Raw genomic sequence first — 27,919 nt, 5'->3', positions numbered from 1 at the left:
AATGTATTAAATGTTTTTCAATGACCTGCTGGTGTGTATCCTTATGAATAGATATCATATTTGTATTATTTTATTATAATTAAAATATTTATATTTTTAATATTTATTTTGTAAAATATATATAAGGCCAATTTATGAGTTTGAAATATCTGATTGGCTGCTGCGGAGGGGGCGGTGTCCTACTGGAAAAACGGAAGTGCCATTGTTTTGGTCGACGAAGTGAGCAACTGAGGAATGGAGGCGAAGCCAGAAAGTCACAAGGTGTGTAGTTTGTTTGTCAGTAACATTGGGTTTATATCGTCTTTAATATCTGACAAGACACCAATTTAAAAAATCTATGTAACGTTATCGTTTTTTATCTTTTCACGTTTTTATTTTCACTGTATTAGACTGTCAAATAGTTTTCCACAGCTGTAACGTTAGCTAGGTTAGGTTAGCCAGTACGCAGTCTGTTGACTGACACTGTTGGTTCGAGCCTAATGGTTTAGTCATTGTCAAAACTTTATGATGGGTTAATATGTCACGACCACACATTGGGTAACAAGTAGCTTAATGCTTTGTTGTTGCTTGACTTTACTTGTCAAACCAGTTAATTGCCTACTTTGAAGATCTAATATTGTCAACATCCTATGAATAATGTGTCATATGTATTACCTGATATCTTTAATACAGCAGTTAATCTAACCAGAAAATAAACGGTTTGTTTCTTGGTCTTGCTTTGGGAAATAAATACTGAAATGTCAGTTTATTTATCAGGAAATGTACAAAATATTCATAATATAAATAAGTGCTAATAATGCAATATAGTTGTGTTATTATTAGAAAGCAAACGTGTTGTGTTGTGTCATTCATCAGCTGATTTTTGAGAAGGAGGGGGTTTATCTCCACACCAATGCCAAGAGAAGTCATCAGGACACAACCGTACCTGGTTTTATCCGGATAGTTGAACGGGTAAGATCAGCTTGTATCAGTCTTTTTAAAATAGTTTTATGATTTTGATATATATTAGACTTTTATGCATTGATGACTAAATTACATTATATTTTCTTTCTTTTTTCAAAACAACATAATCCTTCCAAGTTTAGTAACCCCAGATATGTCATTCATGTAATATTTATGTTTTTCTAAATAAAAGGACTTATGGTTAAGGGTCAAAGGTTAAGTTATCCATATTAATTTGAATGTAGTATGACGCCCTGAATGGTTAAAATGGCCAGTGTACATTGCACTTGATGCAATAAATGAATAAGAGTGTTAAATACATTATTGGTGATGTCTTTCCACATTTCCAAAATAATGTTATTTAAAGACTTGCCTGGCTATCTATTGATCTTTTTATTAATGCAAAGCAAAATTAAACAATTGTGAAAAGTGCTATATATATGAATTGAATCTTTTGAAGGATGGAGAGCCAGCACTGGAATGGAGCCCTGTTGAGGATGACGGAAGAAACACTCCTGCTGTCTTATACACCAAGAAGGTTGGTGAACAAAGACTGGTGGTTTGTTAAAGATCAAAGTTCACTTGTAAAATACACTGCTGGGAATGGCAGTAAAGTGCTTTTTATGGCAGTATTAAACATGAAGATTAATAAAGAATAAATATGTTTATGTTATGTAGACTTTATCGTCCAAAGACAACAATAATCAATAAGTTAATTTCCCTGTAAGATGTAAATCAATACATCAATCATGCATAGTTCTGTTTGTTTTAGATAGCAACATTGACTTAAACTAACAGTGTGAGTTTAACAAAGAAGTCGCTCAAATCACACTTCTCTTTTAACTGTAACATTGTGTTTCCGGAAAGGACGGAGAGGACGGGGAAGAAGAGACCAAGTTTGACCCAGGCTATGAGCCAGACTGGGCCGTCATTAGTACAGTCAAGCAGGAGAGACGGCAAGAGCGTCTGCCAGTTAAAGAAACGGGTACAGTTCTAAACTGGTAGCTGATTTTGGATGTGTGCATTCTCTTTCCCAAGCACACTAAGGGGTGGTTTCCCAGAGAGGGTTTAAAATGAATCCAGAACTAAACCTTAGTTAATACTGGTGTGCATCTTGAGATTAAACAGTGGCACTGATATGTTTTAAGATATGCCAGTAGACTGTGTTTTTAAATGAAGGCAGCTCAAACATGCATTTTAGTCTGGGAATAGCACAAGCCCTGTCCGGGAAACCGTCCCTAAATGTTTAAATACAGTACATTATGATCAGCACTTCCATTTATGTTTTGACTAGCTTTGTCTTCCATCTTTTGGCAGGTCACTGGGGTGCCTTCTCTTTACCCCTGTCAGAGTTGTACTCCCTGCGGAGGGCTCGCTTTTCTCTGGGCAGGAACTTCCTGGTGCTGACCACCAGAGGGAGTGCTTCTCTCCCTCCACTGCATTTCCGTAGAGGGGGCACTAGAGAGCTGCTGAAAGCCATGCAGCGGTATATTCGACTTGCTCCGTGAGTTGCATACAAATTTCTTTCTTTTATATCTCTTCTGATAAGCCACCACTTTTGCATTGTAGTACCTATATACTACTTGTATACTCGCATGACACATTTCGGTCCAATCTCTTGTCTTAGGTCTCCCCTGGATGGTAGACTCTTTCTGGCATACCCACATGATTCTGGAGCCCTCTCGCAGTCGTTTGATGAGCTGCACCTCTTTGATGATACCAGTGCAGACCTTGTCTCTGTAAGTCTATTTCACAGATTATGTTAAGGTTGTATAGTGTTTTTGTAAGGCTAGAAACATGTATGTTTGTACCTACAGAGGTTTATTCAGGACCCTTATGCGACCACATTCGGGGGGTTCTCCAAAGTTACTAACTTCTTCCGGGGAGCAATCAGACCTCCAGAGTCGACCCTAGGTAACCGCTCTCCACAGGATGCTTTAAGTCCGCATCTGGCTGACGAGGAGCCAGGCTTTGAGCTCATCACCTGCGTAAGTCACAGAGCTTCTCGTGTGTCTATCTAAAAGTGTTTTCATGCATAAACATGAATAAGAGATTTTATTTTCTCAAGGGGGCGGAGCTCGGCCCCAGACCGGAAGTCAAAAGAGGAAAACCTTTGGATAATTGGGATCAGTTTTTGGATTCAGAAGGGCGTGTCACTGATCCACAGCGAGTCAAGGAGCTGGTGTTTAGAGGGGTAGGCCCATGTTGTCATTGCATTGACGTGTAGAGAAATTGTTTATTATTTTGTGGAACTAGTTTTTTTCCTGATTTTGACATGATCTGATAATTAAAAACAATGTTTCTTCTTTCAGGGCATTGTTCCATCTCTGCGGAAGGAGGTGTGGAAATTCCTCCTGGGATTCTACCCGTGGAAGAGCACAACCAAAGAGAGAGAGGAAATTCTTCTGGTCAAAACGTGAGCTTAACATCTCCCATTATTTATCAAAAAATAAGGTTTCCAAATTGACACCGTATTTGTTCACTCAGTTCTTCATTATAGTGTTATCTAGAGTGATTTGATCTTTTGTGGTTTCCTGTGTCATTCTTTATAGCCGTTTATCTCAGTCAGCACATGACATGCATTTTTAACAACCTGTTAAAAATACACTGATATGATATGCATTCTGTCACACTTAAAGTGCATGCTAAAAGATAAAAAGCTTTCTCTGGTTGAACTGGTGTTATCTGGTGTGGTTTATTGCTTTTAAAGGGGTTAAAGGGTCAGTTGATCAGGCTGGGAGACCAGCTGTTCAACCATGTATACAACCAGCTCGACCTTGTTAGGGTACTAGTTTAGTGTTTAAGTATTTTTGTTGTTTAATGTTTGTTTGTTTCAAACAGAGATGAGTATTTCAGGATGAAGGTTCAATGGAAATCAGTTAGTGAAGAACAGGAGATGAGGAACTCTCTCTTCAGAGGATACCGTAGCCTCATAGGTCAGTTCAGCTATCTGTCATCATTATTAGGGTGGCCCTTATAATGGGTAAAAAAAATTTTTTAAATGTTCAACTCTCACCCCCTAAATGTGTTAGGATATCAATAAAAACACACTGTGCAACATTTTTAATTGTTCCTATAAAGTGGTTGCTCAAAGCCTTATATTTCCGAAATCACATATTTTTGCAAAAATTGTACAATTAAAAAAAAAAACGCACATAAAACTTGCTTCTTGCAGGGTAACTTTGTTCCAGTTATTTTAGTCTCTTCTGATCCGAGTAACCATATAGCGGACATGCTTCGTGTTGCTTCAGCCATTGCTTCAGGAGTTTTAATTTGAATGGAGCATGGTCAAATAAGTCCATTGCTGCCATAAGTACATATTATTAAACAATTATACATGCTAGCACAAAGTATCACATAATACGTGGATGTGTTAAACTTCAAAGGTCTTGAGCAACCTCTAAATATTAATTAATATCGGAAAAATTGTCCTTATTTTTTTAATTATTTATTCAAACATATTGGTGGGCTAAGAGCATGAACTTTTAAAAGTTGAAAAATAAGGACCACCTTAATCCCTATTTTTGGATTCTCAAAAGATTAAACCTTAAACCACTTAAAAAAGCTGGGCTCAAATGAGTCAGATAAGCAAATAAAAACATACAAACATATTCTCAAATCTAAAAGTAATAGTCTTTGGCTCAGTGATAAATCACTACTTATAAATTCCTGCTCTTTTCTGATTTGGACAGAACGGGATGTGAATCGAACAGACAGGCAGAATTCCTTTTTTTCTGGGGATGATAACCCAGGACTTGTTCTCCTACATGATGTGTTGATGACATACTGCATGTACAATTTTGACCTAGGTAAGTGTTTTTTCATGGTAATTCTACCTACCATCCACCAGACGGCACTGTTTCAACCAATTCTCTCACTTTGCCATTCTAGGTTATGTCCAGGGAATGAGTGATATTCTGTCTCCTCTCCTCTTTGTCACTGAGAATGAGGTGGAGTCCTTCTGGTGTCTGAAAGGCTTTATGGATTTATTGGTCAGTATACACTTTTGTTTTGCTAATTGTTTGTTTTATAGTCAATGCATTAGCTTTGGATATATAGGGGCGGTTTCCAGGACAGGGATTAGATTTGTCCTAGACTAAAATAAATGTAAGAGCTGTCCAAACTGAAAACAACTTGGACTGACATATCTTAAAATACATTAGTGCCCTTTGTTTTGCTTTAAAATTTTAGTAAGGCATGTTTCTTAAAACGAATTATATTTCCTAATTAAACTAAGGCCTAGTCCTGGCTTAAGCTAATCCCTGTCCGGGAAATCGCCCCTAAAACTTTCTTTGTCCTCAGCATCAAAACTTTGAGGAGTCTCAGGAGGCCATGAAACAACAGCTCCTTCAGCTCAGCATCCTACTGAAAGCAATTGATCCAGAGCTATGTGACTACCTGGGTAAACACAAACACACATTAAAAATATAACTCCAAGACAACTAAAAACTAAAGAAAATAACCTTAAATTGACTTTTGTAGAGCATAGGATTGTAAAATTTAAATCTTTACAGCTTTCCAATAAACATGAAATAAGAGATGCAAAAGCCTCTAAATGCCAAACCTTAAAAATAAAATAATCATATTGACCAAATGCTCTCGGCACGTATTATACATTCATAAAATACCTCAGCTCCAAATGCACTTAATCCCAGCTTCAGACCATTAAAAAAAACTGGTTTGTTGGGGAGTAAAAAAGCTAAAAAAAAATGCACTTAGAGGGTTTTGCATCTGAGAAAATGTTACTTGCAGCCCTGAAAACTATTGTATTGCTAAACATATTTAAATGATATCATCATTTAACAAATAAACTTTGGCAGCCCTTAAAGTACTAAAGCTAAAATTAAAAATGAAATAAACTGAAAAATAGGGATGCACCGAATCCAGGATTCGGATTCGGCCGAATACTGGGCTTTTTGACGGGGTTCGGGTTCGGCTGAATCCTATATTTTTTCTAGGCTTGCGCTACGCTGGTCGACGTCACGCGGCCGTTGATTACACACATCGGGTGCTGACGTGGAGATAAGCTTTTTCTTTCGGTGAGCCTTAGGGGCGGTTCACATTTCGTGGACGCACCTGGAAAAACGAGCGTGTCACACCGCATCACTTTCATTATGCATAGGCTTATAGTAATTGTCAAAATAGTTTTTCCCACTTTTCATCCTGGCATAATGTTGCCTATCCTTTTTTACAGTTAAAATTAAATAAAAGAAAAATACACTGCTGTGGACGTTGTTTACTTCATTAATGTGTTTTACTGTGTTAATGGAATAAGGATGCGAGTAGGATTCGGTATTCGGATTAAAACCCAAAAAATCTGGATTCGGTGCATCCCTACTGAAAAACAAAAATTAAACTAAAAACGGTTAAATTGTCAACTAAAGTAAAAGGTACTGTTTTTTTCTGTGTTTTTGAAGCTTTGATTGTGTTTACAGTGCAATATAACATGTCTTCATGTTTCATGTGTAAAAAAAACGCAGTATTTTTCACACAATTTATTATCTGTATACCGCTGTTTTTACTGTCCTAAAAACGGGCTGATGTTTTCCTTTTTCTGTAAAGTCCCTTTTTCAGAAATACGTAACGAGTTCTGATTGTGTAGTTTGTTTAGTGCGTTGTGATTCGACAGCAGCTTAGCTTAGCAGAGCCGTTTGAGCTTAGCTGGCGACTGACATATTCCTGTGTGCGGGAATTTGGCAAAAACTCCCTTATTGACGTCATCAATTGAGAAGTATAAAGCTGTAGTCCAAACCGGCCGTTCACTGTAGGTTATGAAAGGGGAATTCTGTTAAAGGAAATATTTTGCCTGGCAGTGAACTTTGAGCTTTATCATTTTGCAGGTGTTATTTATGGTCTAACAGCAACATTACACACTAACTAAAGTTTGTAAAAAGGGGATCAGGAAGAATGTGACCTCTAAAACCTAAAGTTAAACAATAAAACAAAAATGAAGCTAAATAAAAAGAACAGTAAAATAAGATGCATTAAAAAATATTTAAATTTAAAGCTATGTAAACCTTTGGTTGCAAAATATTCTTATCTCAATTTCTATTCTCCTCTGTCTCAGACTCACAGGACAGTGGCTCGCTTTGTTTTTGTTTCCGATGGTTATTAATTTGGTTTAAGAGAGAGTTTACTTTTGAAGACATCTTGAGTCTGTGGGAGGTAAGATAAATCTGATAAATAAGCAGTTATCACATTATATTCAAACATTAATGTATATAAAAGCAGCACTGTTTTATTTTTTATATTTATTTTTAATCCTCCTCCAATGTTTTTCAGGTCTTTTGGACACGGCTGCCTTGCGAAAACATTCACTTGCTAATGGCCTGCTCCATTCTTGAGTCACAAAAAAAAGAACTCATTGGCTCAAATCATGACTTTAACTCTATACTTAAGGTATGTATAGCTTTGTTTTAGCATGTGGAAGCAAAAAGCTTTAGAAGACAGAGTTGAATTTTCTTGATTCTAAGGTGTGTGTGTTTGTGTGTTTACAGCACATTAATGAGCTGTCAATGCAGATGGATTTTCAAAAACTGCTGTGTGATGCAGAAGCCATTTATTTACAGCTAACCAGTTGCAAGGTGAGATGCCAACAGTGCTCTGATAAAGGAGAGATATGAGTGGTTATATTGTACAATAAACAATTAACCTGGTAATGTAACTGCTGTGTTCTCAGGAGCTTCCTGTAAAAGTACAGGAAGTCCTCGGAATATATATCCCGTCAAGCTCAGCAGATGAGAGTCCAAATACGGAGCACAGAGAGACTGACACCCTACTCAGCCAATCAGAGGCCAGAGGAGCTACATCCTGCCAGCCATTTAATGGGCAGACACCACAGCGCCCACCTCCTACATACCCCTAATTCCAGTGAATGGCAGGTGACCAGGAAGTTAGAATATTAACTGAAATTTAATTATGATAATATTAGTTTATGCAATACTGACATTGATATATTTAAATGTAATTTAGAGATGCAAAACTGTTAATAAAAGTTGATAAGACGTTCACACTGTACTTTCCTAAGAAGGGCAGAATTATTTTCAGCATGCTGTTTGGTGTGTGAATGACTGTGGATCATGTGATGACTTTAGGATGTGCATAACTGTTGCAGCTCACATATTAATATTTACGAAATTGTATATCTTGTTGTTGGTGTGGTTATGTATTTTTATTTTAGTTATTTTTCTTTAAGCATTTGTATGCTAGTGTACTGTATATTCCATCTGTTATGTTTACTTTCTCACTTTAGCAATTGTAAACGCCACATTTAATAAAAGTATAATGCTGTGCATGTAATGTTACAAGAACTTGTAATTCTCATATATACATAAATATAAATTACTTATTGTGTTATTTTTTTAACCATAGTGCAATTGTATGCTTTTCATATGGCTAAAAGAAATCCAATAAAACCTTTAAAATTTGTATTGTAACTAAAATCAGACTTGTTCTTTCTTTTCTTGTTAAGGCAATCATTATTATTTTACTATTATTATGCATTTAAAGGGAAAGGTCACCCAAAAAATGAAAAATCTGTCATCATTTACTCATCCTCATGTTGTTCTAAACCAGTGTTTCTCAAACTTTTTCAGCCCAAGGACCACTTTATCTTCCAATTTTTTTCTGAGGACCACCTAACAGAATCCCACTCTAACACTCCCCGACAAAACAACAAAATAGGAAGGATAAGCTAAGTTTAAGTTCAATATGCCACTGTTTCAAGTCAAAAACTAATTTTTTAAAAACAAATGCAATGCTATGTTCAAAAATTATTATATGAATTTTATTTCATTTGAAAAAGTAAATGTGAAATGAGTTGCAGCTTAATATGAACAACAAACTGCACATGTGTCAAAAAGTGCCATTACACATACTGTAACAGCCTAGGTCCCACTTAATGTCATTCCAAAGAGCCATTAGTTTAAAACTGAGGTGGTGGGTATATGAAGTCTATGGTTGTATCTATGGTAACAATAAAATACTGAAAAAAATCCCCTTAATGTCCAAAATCACTGAAATTACAGGGATTTTACACATGAAACAAAAACTAGTACATTACAAAAATAATAGATCTGTGGACTTTAGTTGTTTTCAGTTGACGCTTGATCTTTTATTTTGACCCTTTTTGGTTTAGCCAACCGATCCATTTTTACGTTATTAAAAGAAGAACTGATATCACAGTTTCGCAAGTGCATTAAAAATCTACTTAAATAAGTGACGATTGTACAAACACTTGCCTAGTTTAGGTCATCTTTTGGCGGCCAAACTTTGAGAATTACTGTTCTAAACCTGTTTAGATATTTTGATAAATGATGGTAAGCACACAGCTGATTGTAACCATTGAATTCCATTGTATTTTTTATTCCTACTATGGAAGTCAATGGTTAAAATCAGCTGTGTGGTTTCCATCATTTGTAAATCAAAATATCTTCTTTTGTGTTCAACAGAAAAAAAAATCCTACAGATTTAGAACAACATGAGCATGATGACAGCATATTCTTTTTTGGGTGAACTATCCCTTTAAGCTATGGATTTGCTATTATTTTATTATTTCTAATAGGCATTAGTAATAGTTCCCTTTAAAATGTTTAGAAATGTAGTTTCTGTGACTTTGTTGTTTGTGCTTTAATATGATAATATTTGTTCATTTGTACCCCTTATGAATTTAGCTCACTGTTAAATGAGTCTATTTTTTTAAGAATTTCAAAAGATTATCCATTTAGCAGAAAGGAGGGTATTGTGTGTCAAAACATTTTGAAATGAGAACCTGTAATATTGTGAAATTATATTTAAAATGTGTTCTTGGACATTTTTAATAACAAATAAGAAACATCCTGAATTAAAAGTGCCAAATTAATGAAGCACGCAATCTTTTAACATATGTTTTGTTAAACCATTAAAATTCATGTTTGGCACTGAACGACACGGCCCATGTGTCACAAAGACTGCACCAGTGCAGCCCTCACACAAACAAACACATTCACACACTCCATCAGCAGGTGTCTGACTGGGGTTAAAAGATCAGGGTAAACGGGGTCACTGTTCCCCACTGTCCTACCAAATGAGGTGGAAAATGAGGGGTGGAGAACCACGCCTCCCTCTCACTGGTCCTCTCGCTGCTCTTTCTGCTGTCGGTCCTCCTCTTTTCTCTCTCTCAGTTTCTCACTCGGCCTCTTTTATATTTTCCCACTGTGTTTCTTGAATACAGCTGCAGCGTATGAATTTAGCACGGCACTTAAACAGCCCTGCGATCTGTCACCCTCTTTGTCTCGTACACAAACACACACTTGCACTCCTGAGACTCATCTTGTCCCTTTCGTGACCAGCATGACCTTGCTTTACTGAAGGAGAGAAAAAAGTCTAAGTGCCTCATTCAAACTCAATCTGCTTTGAGTTAAGCTCTAGTTAGTTTTCAGCGGATAACACTGTTTGAACAGCTTTGTAGGATCTGAGTGAAGTCAGTCTTTGTGCATTTGAGAACTTCATCTGATTTTGGATGTTTATTGATCTGTGATTGAGCCTCTTTTGCTGATATGCATTGATCTGACATTTTCAAGCATTCTCCTCTTTATACAGCAAGTTTTCTTTTTCACTTAAAATGGGGAAAAAATAGAACATGTTTCACATGTGAGGTTTGGCTTGTTGTCTGGAATGATAAGCTTGATCACCATAGGAAAGAAAAATCACAAAATGAAATTTGCATCAAAAGAATGACGTTTGTAACTCATCAGGCAGGGCATTGCATTAGCAGTCCAAAAGGTTGTGACACAGACACATACTGATAAAACCTATACCTGAAATACACTAAAGGTTGTTTTGGATAAATGTCTCTGCCTTTCTTTCATCTTTATCTTTATTTCAACTACACACACTCTAAAAATAGGTGAAACTGACCCAATGCTGGGTTGTTTTAACCCAACTGGATATTGGGTACACTGTCAGAAAAAAAGGTACAAAACTGTACCTTTTCTGTCACTGGGGCTGTACCCTAAGTTTCCGTTTGATACCTTTACCGGAATACAAAACAGAATACAATTTTGGGTAGATTACCGTACCTTAAGGACCTACATTGTTAGAAAAAAGTCAAAATATGTACCCTAGCTGTCAGTGGGGCAGCACCCTTTAAGAAGGTAATTGTATGGATCATTAGGTACAGATGTCTAAATATTTAGGACCAATATGTACCTTTGAGATACTAATATGTATTTTTGAGGTACTAATAAGCTCTCTTTGGTCCCAGAATGTATTTCTGAGGTAATAAAATGAAATCCTTAGGTGCAAAGCTGTACTTTTTGAAAGGGTACAGCCCCAGTGACAGAAAAGGTACAGTTTCGTACCTTTATTTCTGAGAGTGTAATTTTTAACCCAGCATGGGGTCATTCTTAACCCAGCTGTGTGTTCTGTCCAATATTTACCCATTATGGGTCAAAAATAACCCAGCAATGCAGTGTGCAGCAAGAGAATACGATTCAATGCAAATAAAGACCTTTGATTAAGTCTTCAGTTCAGATAAGACCTCAACAATGGCCACAACAATGTCTCAAAAGAATTTGACAACCATGATTCTCTGTAATACGCTCAGATTTACCATAATTTACCAGGATCTCAAAAGCCAGAGATATGTAATCAAATTCTTATACCAAATAACATACCTGAGGATGGCTGTCCTGTAGGCTATAGCTGTATAGACCCGCAATGTGCACTTAAAAAAAAATATTATGTGCCTTATGAGATGTCATAGAATAAAATGAGTAAAATATAGTTAAACATTTGAATTCTTGTTTTTTTAACAAAATTTTTGTTAAAATTTTGAAATTAAATAAACACTTATTATATGTGTTTTTCACTAACAGAAAGACTTTTTTAATGTGCATTTATTTATTTCTGTTTCTTTTTTAAGTTTTGTGGTTACCATTGGTGTTTGTGTTTTGACTGATGTTTGTTAATTTTCGCAATAACTGCCCTGTAAGCCCGTATAAGTTGATTTTTTTTTCTGAACAGGGTTCATGTACAGAAACACTGATCACCTGAACAGAGAACTATAATTTACAATAAAACAACATCAATAATCAATAATATAAATGCTACATGACATTTTATTTACAAATATTTAAAGTTTTTATCAGTTTTTATTCTGTAAAAAAGCCGAAAATAATCAAAATATTCAGGCACAGAGGATTATGGGTAGTATTCCTCACAACATGAACTAATCATTTAAAGTTCAGTTAACTTGAATGTTTAAGTTTAATGAATTTTGTACGCTTAAAAGTTAAATTAACTATACTTTTTAAATATTTGGTCCAAAACACAAAAAATTAAGTGATGTTTACTTCATCGTTTAAGTAAAGACAATATCTGGGTTACGAGGTAATACAAGTACTGAGACAGCCTCTTCTTACTTGATCATCACACTGTGATATAATAAATATGTTGCAATCTATTTAGTAGATTTTGCATGATGTTTTTATGGCGTAGGTAGGTACCTAATTTAACAATTTAAGGAATTTTTATAAAAAATAAAAAGTACCCAAAATATTATGTGTAATATTGTTACCACTATTTTTACAGTGTGTTCCATAAATGTGTTTATTTCTTTCTTCAAAAGAGTTTTATGAGAAGCATTTTTTAACACTTTGAAAAAACACGAAAAAAGTTTTTTACAGCTTTTAAAGTAAAAAGAACCACAAAACCATAAAAATGTCAATATAGTAAAAATCTGGGATAATTATTAATTGATAATCATTAATTATTTATAAATATATTGATAGTTAATGTCCTTATATTTAGTCAGCTCTTTTCACTAATATAGCCCACATCAGTGGTTTTCAAACTGGGGGGCTGCTGGATGGTGCCAGGGGGCCCCAGTTTTATGACATTTTATGAAATACATAAATTTATCACGAATTCTGTGTTATTAATCCTAAAAAAATAAGGCTACTAACCAAAAGCACTACTTTTTTGTATAATTTTATGGTTTTTTTATTAAAATGTTGAGTTTTAGAACAGTTTTTTTGTCACAAATTTTCTTTGGGGGGCCGCGAAGAAATGCACCCTACACAAGGGGGGCCACACGCTGAAAAAGTTTGGGACCCACTGGCCTACATCTTATGAAAAAATACCATTCTATGTTCATAACTAGGCGTATTTACCGTACAACTGCTTTGTAATAATACAAAATTGTGAAAAGTGCTATAAAAAAACCTTGAAATGTATACTGTATAGGCAGAATAAAATCTGTATGACAAAAAAATGGCTCTGATCTTGCTCTGATCTTCTAATATTTCGAATGTTTTGTCCTCCTGTGACTGTGATGAGCGTTCAGTGTGGAGTGTGTGAATGCAAGTGTATGTGAGTGGGAGCAGAAGGCCAGGCACTGGTGTCTGACAGTGATTTGTAAAGAGAGACAATACGCCTCATTGACCTGCCCGGCTCCACTGTCTGTTGCACATACCTCGCCCAGCCCTCCCAAGAGGACTCACCGCTCTTTAAACGGGACACCATATTGCCACAGGGCCAGGGAGGGGCTGAATATGTGAGTGAGATTGACAATGAGATTCCACCTAAAATCTGGAGGGGTGTTGATGGGATATTAGGTGGCACGTGAGTAAGTGTGACTTCGTTGCGACGAAAACAAAAGCAGCACACTCCAGTTTAACTCCTCCGTCTCAGTCTCTGTCTCGCACTCCTGTGTCAGATTTCAAAAAGCTTTTCCATCTGCTCTGCTCTGAACCTGATGTCATGCATGACCACAAAAATCAGGTGCTCAGCATCACTGTTCGCAGATGTGAGGTTTTGAAGCGTCATTACGTATTCTAGAAAAGGTCTTTCAATCTTTTAAAAAACAATGACTGTAAAAAACAGCTTCAAGTTTTCAAAGTGTTTTGCTGCATATGTTAAATTGTTAACAAGCGCCACTGTTATTCTTGCTTAAAGGTAGGGTTGGAATAAAAAAAAACTTACGTTAAGTATAAGACAAATAATAATTTATTACAGGCAAGCACCACTTACATTGTCTTTGTAATGTAATTTAAAACATGAATGTGTACAGATCCCACTAACTGTTTTTCTGATACCCAACTTCCCAATCGTTTTGTTATTCATTCCCATTGTCCCAGCTTGGAGATGACCTTTTTCTCTCCTCTCTCTGTCGCTCTCGCTCTGTTTTTCTTCGCTCAGTGACGGTGACAAGCTGTTGCTCTGTCCCCCTTGGCAACTCCCTCTCTTTCCCCTCCCTCTCCCTCTCTCTCTCTCTCTCTCTCTCTCTCCACCTGTTGATGCCATTGTTGCTCAGCCAGCATTGTCTTTTATTTTTTTACTCTCTACTCATTTTACACACCCCTCTATTATTCTTCCACTTTCTCACTTTCTTCGTCACCAGTCACTCTTTCTCCTCGAGGACGTATATAAGAGGGAACAGGAGAGAAGACGGGTAAGAACAACACGGGAACAACAGAGAAACACACACACAGAGACACTTACCAGCACGCATTCACACAAGTAAACACGAGCACTTTAAGGAGAAACTGGCACTTGTTTGCGCTTACGTTTTAGTACAGTACACTTTTACATTTTAAGCAAGTGTTTTATTTTCAGGGGAGTGAGAAAACACTTCTCACACACTTTAAACGTCTCGGCTATTGGATCACAACTGCCGGTGGGAGTGATGTCTGTGTCTCTGTGGTGTGAAGAAGAAGAGGTCCAGGACAAGACTCAGGGTCGGGAGTCTTCAGTCAGAGCCCCATGGGACCCAAGTGCCTCTGGATTGAGGGTCATACAGAGACTTCTGCAGTCAGAGGGAAGGTATCTGCCCTCTCCACTCTATACCTCGCTCATCCAGAGAGAACCTCACCGGAGAGAGGAGCTAGCCAAGTGGACCATGGAGGTAGATTTGGAATTTTGTAACTAAAATTGTTTAAAAGGTATTACGGATAACGATTAAACTGCTGTGTTACAATCTCTGGCTTTTCTGAAACTTTAAAGGATACAGGTGAGAGAATAGAAAAACGTGAGAAGCAAAACACTTTTTATCTCTTTTGTTTGGCATTGAGCAACTGAGATCTCATTTGGGATTTTATGTGGCTATGGGTTTATTATTCACTGACTTATTACCTGCGATGTAAAGCTGCATCTTTGTCAATTTGACTCTTGTCTTTCGCATAACATCAGGTTTTGATGATGGATACTAACAGCTCTTATAAGGACAAAGCTCTCTATCCAAATGTCTTTAGACACTTCTTGACGTGTTAGTTAGGACTTTGAGGTTTATGTGCTGTTTAAACCTTCCCCTTCTGTGTTTTTGTAGGTGTGCTGTGAATGTGATTGTGATGAATCTGTATTCCCTCTGGCCGTCTCTCTGTTGGATCGATATCTGTCTGCCACTCTATCCCTGCCCGTCTCGCCAACCTGTCTGGCTGCAGCTTGTATCCTGGTGGCCTCCAAACTTACAGAATGTGACACAGTTAGTGCAGATACACTGTGTGCGGCAGCTGAGTACGACTTTATGTCATCCAGCCTTCGGGTGAGCATTTTGTTTTATTTTATTACATTGCATTATAATATATATATATACATAAAGTTGTTATTCCATTTGCTACAGAGTCTTGATCACCCTAGGCTTTATTTTGTGACTATCTCACTTATTACATGTCTTGCTAAACGAATAAAAGACTAGACACAAAATATATAAAATCAGATTTGAAATATTTTATTAGTTCATTTGAAACAGATTAAGAAAAGAGAGAGGAGTGATACATTAAACATATGTATTACCGATCATGATGACTCACAGTACCCAGATGAGTGGTGTGTTATCAGTTTAGCAGATATTGTATTGTTTCGACTGACCAATCAATAAGTATTATATTATACATGTAAATATATACAGTACTGTGCAAAAGTCTTAGGCCACCACCACCAGGCTTGTTGTTTTAGAAGTTTTAATGTCCATCCATATTTATTTTTCAATCTATTTTATTAAGATACAAACAGAAAATACAGGAAATATGTACAGAAAAAAAATAATTTTCAGGACTAAATGTCTACTAAATGCATCGTCTGTGTTTAGTGAGACCTCTCTTGGCACTAAACACATCTTGAGCTTTTTTGAGCAGAAAGAAGTTAAAAGACTCATTTCTTTAAACTTAGAAATTAGGATTTAATTTCATTTAGGTTTAAGAGATCCTGCAGTTTCCTGCTACATGCTCAAGTGGAAGGGAAGTTTACCCTAAAAACTTGACACATCAGTTTACATTTTGATACAGTTTTTAATACTATATACATATTTCCTGTATTTTCTGGATGTAGTCAATTAAAGAGACTGAGAAACAATTATATATGATCACTATAACTGTATAAACTGTACTGTATAATAAACGTGCTTTATATGACAGGAAATGGAGCGTGTTGTCCTGGCCACCCTGCGATGGGATGTGGCAGCCGTGACTCCTCATGACTTTCTCCCACACTTCCTTGTCATTCTCGGGGAGCTCAAGGATGGCGCCACACATACAGGAGATTTTCTCACAACCCTGCGACGCCACAGCGACACACTTGTTGCCATGTGTGTGTGTGACTCTCGTTTTCTGGGAACACCTCCGTCTCTGGTAGCGGCAGCAGCACTGAACTCTGCCCTTCGGGGGTTAAGGATCAAGACTGCACTGGAACTGAGTGTTATGACCTCTGCACTGGCCACGCTCTGTCAGACTGATGTGGTAAGTGATGTGTGTGCCTGTATGCGTCTGCTGTATGTGTTTGGTTGGGACAGTGTGTTAATTGACATTTGTGCTCATTTACAGGCCGTGTTACAGTGCTGCACTGAGCTGATAGAGGGAGCTCTCAGAGAGAGGCTGAGAAATGGCGCTCAGGAAGGAAAAGATGATGATATTGAAGATGAAAGAGCCAGCACTCCCACTGACCTAAGAGAAATAGACTTTTAAAACAGGGTTAACTTATGAGTAATATTTATTATGACTGTTTTTCTGGAGCCTGCATTTTATTTATCAGTCAAACTGAATTGAACAATGTGACATTTGTGTCGTCGTAAGTAACTTTTGAAGTGTTCTAATTTATTTTTATTTATTTGTTTGAGGGATTGAGATTTACTTATTTATTACTTATTTTACCATTACTGTAATTGTGATTTTTTTAAAATGTATTTCAGGTTAACCTTATGTGTTACATTTTAATTACATTTTAATAGTCAATTTATTATAATATTATTTATTGTGTGCAATTTGTTTATGTTTAATTTATTGTGTTTGCCAGTGTCACACTGTTTGTAATCAAAGTGTTGGAAAAATGAAAATCTATTTTTTAAAATAATTGAAATAAAGTTTCTATGTTTTGTCAGCATTTTGGTTCTATTAAAGCCTAACTTCTTACACAATATGAATAAAATAAAAAACATTTTGACATTTAAATAACTAACGACAAGTGCAAATATATATATATATATATATATATATATATATATATACAGGGGCGTAGGAATGAGTTTAACATTGGGGGGGACACATATCGGAAACCTGACAGATCCGTTAATTATTTGAACAGAAATATGTCATACACTGCAAAACATTCACCGACATACTTTATTCTACTAAAATGATATAATTAACGTGTTCACTTCTAATCATGTTCAAACTTTCCTTTCATGATCAACAATCTAAAATCACCTCACCCTTCATATAACACCTACCTGGAGCTCAGTGCTAGCTCTCCCTGCATTACTCTCACCAGTGTCACCACTGTTAGTTTCCAGCTGAACTTCATCTGATCTCTAATATGAAAGTAGTGGAAATGGACAAGGTATAGAAAAATTCTGATGGGAATGTCATGAACAAGCAAAAAACACACAGACAGACTAACTCATCATGTTCTTTTACAATCATCATCCTAAATACTGTTTTTAGTGTCAAATCGCTTTTCTCCATTACATTACTGGAAAGTCTGCCATATTTTCGCCAGCCTTTGTTGGCTAGTAGGTTAATAGTAACAACGTTTACCTAGCAAGAGTGTAGCGTTACTAGTTAGATGTTGAATCACAACATCAGCTTAATATCAACAAGTCTAAGGCATGGGTTAAAGTGAAAAAAAAAAATCACAACGTGGCAATTTTAACATGATAAATTATCTATATGGTATTTTGAGCTAGAACTTCACATATGTTCTCTGTGACACAAAAGATTTGACATCTTAAAAAAGTCTTGTGAACTGACACTTTATGTAAATAGGTGAGACCAATAGCATTTTAAGGAGAGATGTTTTAAACTGCTTTAAAATTGTCAGTTTGCATATTTTAAATGCCATTTTTAATCTCTGAAATATACTTCAGTATTTACTTCAGTAAATACACTTTCAGTGCATGTTTATATTTTATTTTCTTCTGATTAATAGTAAGCTACCACTTTTTTGCTATTAATGCAATATTGAAGTCTCATGTGGCATATATAGAGTTGCCAACTGTCACTATAAAATACAGGACCAAAGGTGGGCTACAGCAGCAGTGCAAGTATGGTTTTGTGTGAATATACATTGTATTGTTTTAAGCCATTTGTCAAAATGATAGTTAATCTCCTAATTTATAACTTTTATGCCTACAACATATGGTAGGTTTATTAATAGTTTGTTAATTTACAGCTTTACTTTTAACACAGTCCTTTAATTGAACCATTCCCTTTACTATATGTCTAAAACAAACTTGTGACTCCTGCACTAAGGGTTAAAAAAACGTTATCCCCTTCATGTTAATTTTTGTGACAAACTAAAAAAACATCTTACATAGATTTTGCTATTTAAAACACACGTACAGGCTGTGACTCACGCACGAGAATGTCCAAGCAAAGTTGGAAAAGCTTTTGGGGCATTTCAGATTGAGGCGAAACAGCTACAGTAAACTACCCACTTTATAAAAAGAAAATATGAAATCGTATATCACCCCTGTAATGTACACTCGACGGGACGGGGTCTGTTATTGGATGACAGGTGTCGGTGATCATTATCATGTGCCGTGATCAGCAGCACACACTGAAGAGAAGAACATGCTTTCGCTCCACTCCAGGCTTTGATCAAATCCCGCTTAGCAAGGGGAATACACGTCGTCTTTATGAAAAGTGAATTTAAAAATTTTGCAAATGACGAAGAACTCCATGGCTTACGTTAGACATAAAATATAATTATCCTCCTGGACAAAATTTATACCAACTAACATTTCCTTTCTTTATTTTCTTCCCCAGTAGAAAGAAATCATTTAAACTGAACTGTTGCTGTCTCTTCATATTAACCTCAGACGACCTGTCGCCAGCTTCAGACCCCACTAGCCGTTTAGGGGGTGGGGCGGGCCGGTGAAAAGACGCTGTGTTGCGCTTTCAAAATAAAAGCAGATTAAAGTTAAAAGCAGTTAAAGATTTTAAAATCAAATATTTTTCAAATAATTTTTGGGGGGGACAAATGAAACTGTCTCCAATATTGGAGGGGACACGTCCCCCCCGTCCCCCCCGGTTCCTACGCCCTTGTATATATATATATATATATTGGAAATTGTCGACCTCCGAGATAAAATGTGTTAATTACTTATTTTAATGTTACGATGATGCTAGTTGGCTAAACGATACAGATATATAATTATACACACATAAAGATATATAATTATAAATATATAATCAATACATAGGCGTGTAAATTTGCTTACAAGGAAGACGACTATTGTTCTTTTATTGCAGACTTCATTTGTCTTGGCCAGATCTACGCAACATAGCCTACGGTTATATTTGGTGGCTTGTGAAAGTGCTATTGCCTAACATTTCCAAGGAACATTTCCAAAAGTAAAAAATAAATAAAAATCCATTTTATATTTTACATTAAATTCAATATTTTCCATTATAACCATTCGATTAATAATTTCTCCGATTGTTTTTTTATGTTTAGCAGGATAATCGCTGAATGTAACCAAATTCTTATAATTGTAACCAATCTCTAAAAACGATATTTAAAAAGTTATCGATGTTTTCTGTGAATTATGAATGTCATCATACCAAACATCGAGTAAATTAACGTGTTGCAAAATTTCACGTTTGCTGAAAAACAGTCGCGTTCAAATGACGTCACAACTGGTGGCCGCTCTGTTTGTGAGACAGCAGAATATTTTCTAGTCACTGTTATTTTCCCTGACATTGACGCTGAAAGAAGACAAAGGTAAGATAATTGGTTATTGATCTGATGCACAGAAACAACACTTCTAACGACACTATAAGTAGCTGTAAAAGCCTGTGTTTGTTTTAACATCTGTTATGAAACGTGATCTGTATCCTGTTCCGCGAGCAACTTTCAGTGTTTTCGTCTGCTCTGTCTCGTCCAGATCAGTGGTGGTGCATGTCATAACCTGACGTTGTACATAGACAGTTCTCGCTGTTACATTGAATGTGGATAAACGTGAAAGGTTTCTTATTTGTTTGCAATGACAGCGTATATGAGGATGACAGCGGTGTTTAAAGGGCTGCTGCTTCTCTCTGTCACTCTGGTGGTGTGGACAGTGCCAATAGAACGCAACGCCGAGCCGCCTCAGGAAGAGAAGCTTGAGGAGAATGCTGTAAGACTTGTTCATGCCTCGAAGCTAAAGCTGTTGTTTTGTTCTATACATCTGACCTGTTTGTATTTTATAGGATACTGGTCTGTACTATGACCGCTACTTAAGGGAGGTGATTGAAGTGTTGGAAACAGACCCTCACTTTAGAGAAAAGCTCCAGACGGCAAACACAGACGACATCAAGGTAAACTGCGCTTTCTTAGCACTTTATGATGTCACCTTTGTTTTTAACACTTACTAGAAACATATCGTCTCTTAGAATGGACGTCTCAGCAAGGAGTTGGATTTGGTCGGCCACCACGTGAGGACTCGACTGGATGAGCTGAAGAGACAAGAGGTGTCACGTCTCAGGATGCTGCTGAAGGCAAAATTGGACAGCACCAACGCACAGAGTGAGATGCTTGTTTCTCCTCTGTCTCTATAACTCATGTGGCAGTGATGAGCAAGAAAATCTGTTGATGTGACTCATGCTTCGGTTCACCCAAATGTTTTACTGTGATTGCAGGTGTTCAGATGGATCACGCCTCCTTGTTGAGGCAGTTTGAACACCTGGATCCTCACAACCAGAACACCTTCGAGGCAAAGGACTTGGAGCTGCTTATTGTCACGGTAACAATCATTCATAACATAGCAGATTATATAATAAACCATATGTAGACAACACCTTTTGCTGGTGGCACTCGACCACTGGCGTCCAGCATACTTGTCTGCAGTTTTTGCATCAAGTTAGAGACCAAACTTAACCCTAGGCTTGAAAGTTACCATATTTTCCAGACTATAAGTTGCTCTGGAGTATAAGTTGCATCAGTTAGAAATGCGTCATGAAGAGGAAAAAACACATATAAGTCGCACTGGACCATAAGTCGTATTTATTTAGAAATTATTACACAAAATCTAAGCCCAAGAACAGACATTTAATCTGGAAAGGCAAGTTATTCAACTAAACAATAGCACATAGAACAGCAGGCTGAATAGGTGTCCGTTTATGATAACATAATTTTGTTATTCAGCTTACACAATAGCATACAGAACATACCTGGGAGGCTAAATAGGCTAAATTAACATAACAAGTTTAATCAAGTTCACCAAGCTGCCAAACTCATTCCACATCACTGAATGCATTAAATTACATGAATACAGTAGCAGCATATAGCGGACTCTCATGGCTGTAGACGGTAATGTGTTCTCTTGGTTCTTGTTAGTCAGTATGAATGAATTTTGACGTATAAGTCGCATCTGACTATAAGTCGCAGGACCAGCCAAACTAGGAAAAAAAGTGTGATTTATAGTCCGGAAAATAATTTTTTACCTCTTCTAGAAACTGCAATACATTGAATTGTACAAATTGTAAACTCAGTGGTAAACTAGACCATGTGCTGTGGTCATTCTTTTGTTATTTGTACACATTTCTAAGGTTGTAGAACAAATAAAATACAGTTTTTGTTAATGTTGTTGTTTTTCAGGCCACTAAAGATCTCGAGAATTATGATGCGGAGCGCCACGAGGAGTTTAAGCGATACGAGATGTTGAAGGAGCACGAGAGGAGGGAGTACCTGAAAAGTTTGGACCAGGAGAAGAGAGAAAAGGAGGAGAGAAGGATTGCAGAACTGAAAGAAAAACACAAACAACATCCCAAAGTTAATGCTCCGGTGAGAGAGAGATGTTTAGGATCTCTACTTGGTCTCAGATTTGGTATACGTGAATCATGTTGGTCCCTTTCTCTTTTCAGGGTAGTGTGAATCAATTGCGTGAGGTTTGGGAAGAGACAGATGGTTTGGATCCGCAGGAGTTTAATCCCAAGACTTTCTTTAAGCTTCATGGTCAGTTTTTATTTTTCAGAAAGTCCATAACGAGCCCTTCTGCTGACAGATTTAATTTATTAGGTGTTTTCTTACTTAGACACAAATGGTGATGGTTTGTTGGATGAGCAAGAGCTGGAGGCCCTTTTCACAAAAGAGGTAAAGTGGATATTTGAGTCTAATAAACCATGGCAGTCTGTGTTTGACAGTGATGGAGGTCTTTTGTCTGCTTTAACTGAGTCAGCAGTTAAAACTATTTAAGCCTCTAGTGGCTGTCCTGAGTACAACACCAGGAATTCATGAGAGCTAGAGTGATACAGAGTCACAACTAACCCGCTCCAAAATTATGTTTTTTGGCCCACCTACATATGTGTTTATGCCATCCTAGCTGGAGAAGGTCTATGATCCAAAGAATGAAGAAGATGACATGATGGAGATGGAGGAGGAGAGGCTGAGGATGCGGGAACATGTCATGAAAAACGTAAAACCTTTGCTTATCATCTTTCTTTGCTTTTTTGTCTGTCTTTTCTTCCACTTTTCTTCAATTTGTGATAATGTTTGTAGCACATAATGTGTGTGTAGACCTTGTCTTCGTTCATAAAAAGGCCATTCTCATGTCTCATTTAAATATATATTCATTGCACAATTGTGATCCACTCTGTGAAAGTGAAAACCCAGTTAAAGTAATTTGTTGTGGTTTGTTTTCTACCAAAAAAGAATCCTACATTCTGTAAAAGTTTAACCTTGATAACTTTAATATTGACTGATTAAGGCAATACCAAAGATTAATTATTTCAATATTTGAAATTATTACTGTAAGTAATATAACCCTACAACTACTATATTTTAATATCTATAATTTTCCTCAATAAAAAATTACTTATTTTTGTCTTTTTTGGTGCTCCTAATCTCATTATTGGACTATGACTATGAGACTTTATCCTGGATTACACAGACAGGATCACATTTGTCTTTTCCTTTTGTTACTTTAGTTCCTATATATTGTTTCTTCTTGCTGCTTTCCAACACTGCAGGTGGATCTTAATCATGATAGGTTGGTCAGTCTGGAGGAATTCCTCAAATCAACAGAGAAGAAAGAGTTTAACAACGCAAATGAATGGCAGGTGAGAGCCACACATAAATGTATGTCCGGCCACTGATGTGAGAGGACTTATACTGTAATATCAATAGCTGTAAATGTCTGAGAAGAAGTGGATGACTGTAAATTAATGCATGTATTATGTTGTGTTTGTGGAAATGTTCAATGAGCAGTGGTTTTTTTTTAATTTAAGACACTGGATGACACAAAGCCAGTATATACAGAGGAGGAACTACAGCGCTTTGAGGTTGAACTTCGTGATAAGGAGGTGGAGCTTGGCAGAAGGGCAGAGAAATTAAGACAGGAACAGGAACTCCTTATTGAGAGAAGCAAAGCTCTGGAGGCCCAAAAAAGAGAATATCAACAGGTAAAGAAGATTAATATTGATTACGTGCCTTTCTGGAATACTTGATTAAGATGGTCAAATATCGCAAAACTATAAAATAGGTTATAAGTTAAGTTATCTGTAGACAGTGGGATAATGTTTTCTGTGTGTTGGGTGCTTGTGACTCGCTCTGCCCACGGTACGCCTCCAGGAGCTCCGCTTTTTTCTGAAAGTAGCGGTACAGCTGATCTGTCATTTATAAATCTGATAAAACCCGACTCTTTAAAGATATGAAGGATGCAATACTACTCTTCAGCTACTCAAGATTGACATGAGATTAGCATTAGCACATAACATTGTGTGTTATGTGAGCTTAAGCTATTTAGAGCTGCAACGACTAATCGATTAGTCGATTATTTTCGATAATGAAAATAGCATTCAACGAACGTCATTATCGATTAGTTTGGTCTGTGACGTCACTTGTCCATCATCTCATTGCAACAACACGAGTGGTTATAAAGTCTGGCGTATCTGCTCCCAACAAGGACAGAGTCACTTATATTAAACAAAGAAATTGAACTTTTGTTAACAAACATTGCCCTTCTCGTTCTTTCAATCATCGTGCTGTCTCATGTCATTATTTAACTCTTAAGGGGATCGCACACCGGTCGCGCAGCTCAGCGCCGCGCCGCGTCTAGGACAACTCGGAGGTATTGTAAACCGGAAGTGCACATTAAATAGCGCGAGCTTCGTCAGATAGCGTCTTCTTCAAAATGCAAAATATACGTTAGCAGCCAATGTTAATCGTTAATGATTTGTGACAAATATGATGTTATTTAATGTTAAACTATGTGAGTGGCGCTGTGTGGCGCGACAGGGATTTGAGCAACTTCCTGAGTCACAGCTGGGCGGCGCGGACAGGCGCCACCTAGCGGCGCCGGTGTGTGTATACTCATAGAAAACAATGTGTTCGTTTTTTTTTAACGGCGCGGCGCAGCAGGTGTGCGATCCCCTTTACTGCTCTGTGCTGTATAAACAAGGAGCTTTTGCTGTGTGGTACAGAAACACCTCTGCGCAGCTCACGCTTTTACAGCGGGACGGTGGGCAAATGACGTCACAGACCAAACTAATCAATAATGATGTTTATTAAACACTGTTGTCATTATCAAATATTATCGACTATTTCAGCAATTCTTAAAGTGTTGCTTGCGGACCACTAGTGGTCCGCCAAACCCCCCTAGTGGTCCGCCAAAAGATGACCTAAACTAGGCAAGTGTTTATACAAAATTGTCACTTATTTAAGTAGATTTTTAATGCACTTGTGAAACTGTGATATCAGTTCTTGCCATTCTGTTTTAATAACGTAAAAATGGATCGGTGGCTAAACCAAAGAGGAGTCAAAATAAAAGATCAAGCATCAACTGAAAGCAGCTAAAATCCACGGATCTATTAGTTTTGTAATGTACTAGTTTTTGTTTCATGTGTAAAATCCCTGTAATTTCAGTGATTTTGGACATTAAGGGGAACATATTTTTTTCAGCATTTTAGTGTTACCATAGTTACAACCATAGCCTTCATATACCCACCACCTCAGTTTTAAACTAATGGCTCTTTGGAATGACATTAAGTGGGTCCTAGGCTGTTACAGTATGTTTAGTTGCAGTTTTTTGTTTAATGTGCAGTTTGTTTTAAGTATTAAGCTGTAACTCATTTCACATTTACTTTTTCAAATGAAATAAAATTCATATAATAATTTCTGAACATAGCATTGCATTTGTGTTTAAATAATTCGTTTTTGACTCGAAACAGTTGCATATTAAACTTATATTTAGCTTATCCTTCCTTTTTTGTTGTTTTTTGGAGGCGTGTTAGAGTGGGATTCTGTTAGGTGGTCCTCAGAAAAAAATTTGAGGATAAAGTGGTCCTTGGGCTGAAAAAGTTTGATTAGATGTTGCAGCTATTTTTTGTCTCTTATAGCATGCTGTGTTTTTCTGCTTAATCTTCTAAACTTCAGGTCCATTATTCCGAGAATAATTTATTATTGCAAAATAAAGCCCCACGAGATTATTAGGACCATAGTTATATAAAGTAATTTACATCAAGGGGACACCACATACTTGTTACTTTGTTAATATTATGCTTGCAGAGAACTGAGAGCTTTGTTTTATTTTGTTTAATCAGGCAGTAATGGAGATGTCACAAAAACAAAAGGAGCAACAGGAGGTCAATAGACAACCTCCCCCGGGCCCTAACGGAGAACTCAACTTTCAGCAAGAAATCCAAAAACTAGCAAACGAAGAAGGTCAAGGTAGGAGGAATAGAATGAACACGAGTCAGGACTTTGTTAATCTGAATTAACAAACCAGTTGATGTTGGACAGCATTCTGGGTTTATGGTTTAGCTTCGTAAACAATTCTTGATTTGTCTGTTTCAGTGGTAAAAGTCCCAGTTGATCAGAATGGAGAAGTTCAGAATAACCTACAAGCTGAGCCACCACAGAATCTGCCTCAACACACCTCCTAACACACACAAACCTACTACAGTACCTGCTTTTAACATAAAAGGACATTTTCAGATTTTTTTTATGTATATGGAAAATGCACACCCAAACCCATCCTCAATGTCCATAACACCTGATCAGACTCATTACAGCCTGTTGCAACACAGTCAACAGGGTTAGCTCAGTATACACTCATGAAACACGCACACTTACTGTATGTTGTGTTTCACCTCATCTTCAACTAATCTGCCCATATCCATAATACTGTGGCATCCGTTAAACCACAAGCATGCTACTCTTAGGAAAATTTGCAAATGAATAGTGAAAGAGTGGTTTGGTGTGGTGGTAGTCAGTTTTTTTCTCTGCTAAAAGCATTTCATTGTTGATGTTTACTGCCTTCGTTTGCTTTTTTGGTTACGGGGAGCTCGCAAAGGCCTCAGTTTGTCTTTCTAGATAAAATGAAATAATATGGTTATTTTCTGTGGTTACGATTATATTTAGTAAACATACCTCATAGACAACATAACGTTCTTTGGTAAGGTTTTCTAATAGACCCACGGATGAGCAAAGATCCATAAACCAAACATGTGTAGATGCCGCAATGTGCAATTAATCTCATTTTTTGTGTAATATAAAATCTTAATGATTTTATGACAGTATTGTATTTCTTTCATTTAATAAATATATTTAAAGACTTACATCGTTTTTGCATATGGAGTTTTATCACGCAATTTAAATATTAAAATCCACAGCGAAGCTGTAAATGGTTAACAGTTTCTGTTGTTATAAAAAATCATGTTTTAAAGTATGGTGTTATAGTAGATATTATAGGCATTGCTTCACAGACAAAGCTTAGCTAAAGCCAGTTAAATTAAGATGTTTAAGCATCTTTTTAGAAACATTCCTTAGAAAAATATGTTACTGGTTTGTATCTTGAGACAAATCAATGGCATATTTTAAGATCTGTAAGTGCAAGTTATTTTCAGTTGAGACACCTCAAATATTTGTCTTAGTCTAGGACTAGCCTTAAGCCTCATCTGTGCGATAATTTTGTGCTCACTGCTTAGTTTGATGAATGTCTTTGTGTGATGTAATCGCACATAGCGTGTAAAACAGTTGTCTCCAACATGGTGCCTGCAGGCACAAGGTAGCCTGCACAGAGTCTGTGAGTTGCCCGCTAAAACACATTCTAGTAATAACCTAAATTTTATTATTTATTTATTACATATTTTTTATATTAGCTTGGCTTCTTTTATTCATGTTAACATTTTAAACAATGATCAATAAAATAAATTCAACAAGTAAAACAAAAATGGTTTGAGTAGACTATATCAAAAAAGTAGCCCTCCACATTGTTTTATCCATTTTGCTCCCAAAAAGGTTAGAGACCCCTGGTGTAAAACAATGGTTATCAGCAATCCATTTAAATCTTGATCTATATATTTTTACAAGACCCCATATGATGACTCCAACCATGTGTTTCTAAACCAAAGTGTTCTTTTTGGGGCCAAATGTCAGTTCAGCTGTTTCACATTTCTGTTTTAAAAAGTCAATACATTTTTCCACACCCCTAAAACACCCTAAATTTCTCCTGTCTGTAAACTCTGTGATGTGACAGTGGTATTGTTTTAACTATTTACTAATCTGCATTGATCATGGTTTGCTCACT

The 27,919-nt window shown here is 36.7% G+C and overlaps 3 protein-coding genes across 4 annotated transcripts; all 3 read left to right on the top strand.

Annotated features, from left to right (window-relative positions):
• Nucleotides 1-116: 116 nt before the first annotated feature.
• Nucleotides 117-8,384, top strand: tbc1d17 (TBC1 domain family, member 17). Its single transcript, XM_065273839.2, has 17 exons — nt 117-261; nt 856-951; nt 1,403-1,480; nt 1,810-1,927; nt 2,260-2,446; nt 2,570-2,681; nt 2,760-2,930; nt 3,011-3,136; nt 3,255-3,358; nt 3,784-3,878; nt 4,635-4,751; nt 4,834-4,934; nt 5,245-5,344; nt 7,010-7,107; nt 7,225-7,341; nt 7,440-7,526; nt 7,622-8,384. Exons 1-17 carry the CDS (start codon nt 235-237, stop codon nt 7,805-7,807), a joined length of 1,920 nt encoding a protein of 639 aa, XP_065129911.2. The 5' UTR covers nt 117-234; the 3' UTR covers nt 7,808-8,384.
• Nucleotides 8,385-14,088: 5,704 nt separating this feature from the next.
• ccndx (cyclin Dx) lies at nt 14,089-17,060 on the top strand. Of its 2 annotated transcripts, XM_065279223.2 has the most exons (5): nt 14,089-14,374; nt 14,539-14,827; nt 15,248-15,463; nt 16,335-16,655; nt 16,740-17,060. In XM_065279223.2, exons 1-5 carry the CDS (start codon nt 14,220-14,222, stop codon nt 16,878-16,880), a joined length of 1,122 nt encoding a protein of 373 aa, XP_065135295.1. In that variant the 5' UTR covers nt 14,089-14,219; the 3' UTR covers nt 16,881-17,060. The 2 variants fall into 2 exon arrangements, with proteins under 2 accessions (XP_065135295.1, XP_073670252.1); XM_073814151.1 differs by having other exon boundaries at nt 14,238-14,827.
• Nucleotides 17,061-20,004: 2,944 nt separating this feature from the next.
• On the top strand, nt 20,005-26,948 carry nucb1 (nucleobindin 1). The gene is made up of 13 exons (XM_065278372.1): nt 20,005-20,136; nt 20,406-20,530; nt 20,604-20,711; nt 20,787-20,919; nt 21,033-21,136; nt 21,991-22,176; nt 22,257-22,347; nt 22,427-22,485; nt 22,715-22,807; nt 23,361-23,450; nt 23,619-23,792; nt 25,932-26,058; nt 26,185-26,948. Exons 2-13 carry the CDS (start codon nt 20,411-20,413, stop codon nt 26,271-26,273), a joined length of 1,374 nt encoding a protein of 457 aa, XP_065134444.1. The 5' UTR covers nt 20,005-20,136; nt 20,406-20,410; the 3' UTR covers nt 26,274-26,948.
• Nucleotides 26,949-27,919: the final 971 nt, after the last annotated feature.

The sequence above is a fragment of the Paramisgurnus dabryanus genome, chromosome 3, assembly GCF_030506205.2.
Source record: "Paramisgurnus dabryanus chromosome 3, PD_genome_1.1, whole genome shotgun sequence".
Taxonomy (NCBI): domain Eukaryota; kingdom Metazoa; phylum Chordata; class Actinopteri; order Cypriniformes; family Cobitidae; genus Paramisgurnus; species Paramisgurnus dabryanus.
This window is presented reverse-complemented; position numbering and strand designations above follow the sequence as displayed.

Excerpts from the sequence above, each read along its gene's own strand:
- tbc1d17 (XM_065273839.2), top strand. The coding sequence starts at position 235 with ATGGAGGCGAAGCCAGAAAGTCACAAG. Across the intron at positions 2,682-2,759 it reads CCAGTGCAGACCTTGTCTCT|AGGTTTATTCAGGACCCTTA; the intron begins GTAAGTCTATTT and ends TTGTACCTACAG. Across the intron at positions 3,879-4,634 it reads AGGATACCGTAGCCTCATAG|AACGGGATGTGAATCGAACA; the intron begins GTCAGTTCAGCT and ends TGATTTGGACAG.
- ccndx (XM_065279223.2), top strand. The coding sequence starts at position 14,220 with ATGCCATTGTTGCTCAGCCAGCATTGTCTTTTATTTTTTTACTCTCTA. Across the intron at positions 14,828-15,247 it reads TAGCCAAGTGGACCATGGAG|GTGTGCTGTGAATGTGATTG; the intron begins GTAGATTTGGAA and ends GTGTTTTTGTAG. Across the intron at positions 15,464-16,334 it reads TTATGTCATCCAGCCTTCGG|GAAATGGAGCGTGTTGTCCT; the intron begins GTGAGCATTTTG and ends TTTATATGACAG.
- nucb1 (XM_065278372.1), top strand. The coding sequence starts at position 20,411 with ATGAGGATGACAGCGGTGTTTAAAGGGCTGCTGCTTCTCTCTGTCACT. Across the intron at positions 22,177-22,256 it reads ATCCCAAAGTTAATGCTCCG|GGTAGTGTGAATCAATTGCG; the intron begins GTGAGAGAGAGA and ends TTCTCTTTTCAG. Across the intron at positions 22,486-22,714 it reads AGGCCCTTTTCACAAAAGAG|CTGGAGAAGGTCTATGATCC; the intron begins GTAAAGTGGATA and ends ATGCCATCCTAG.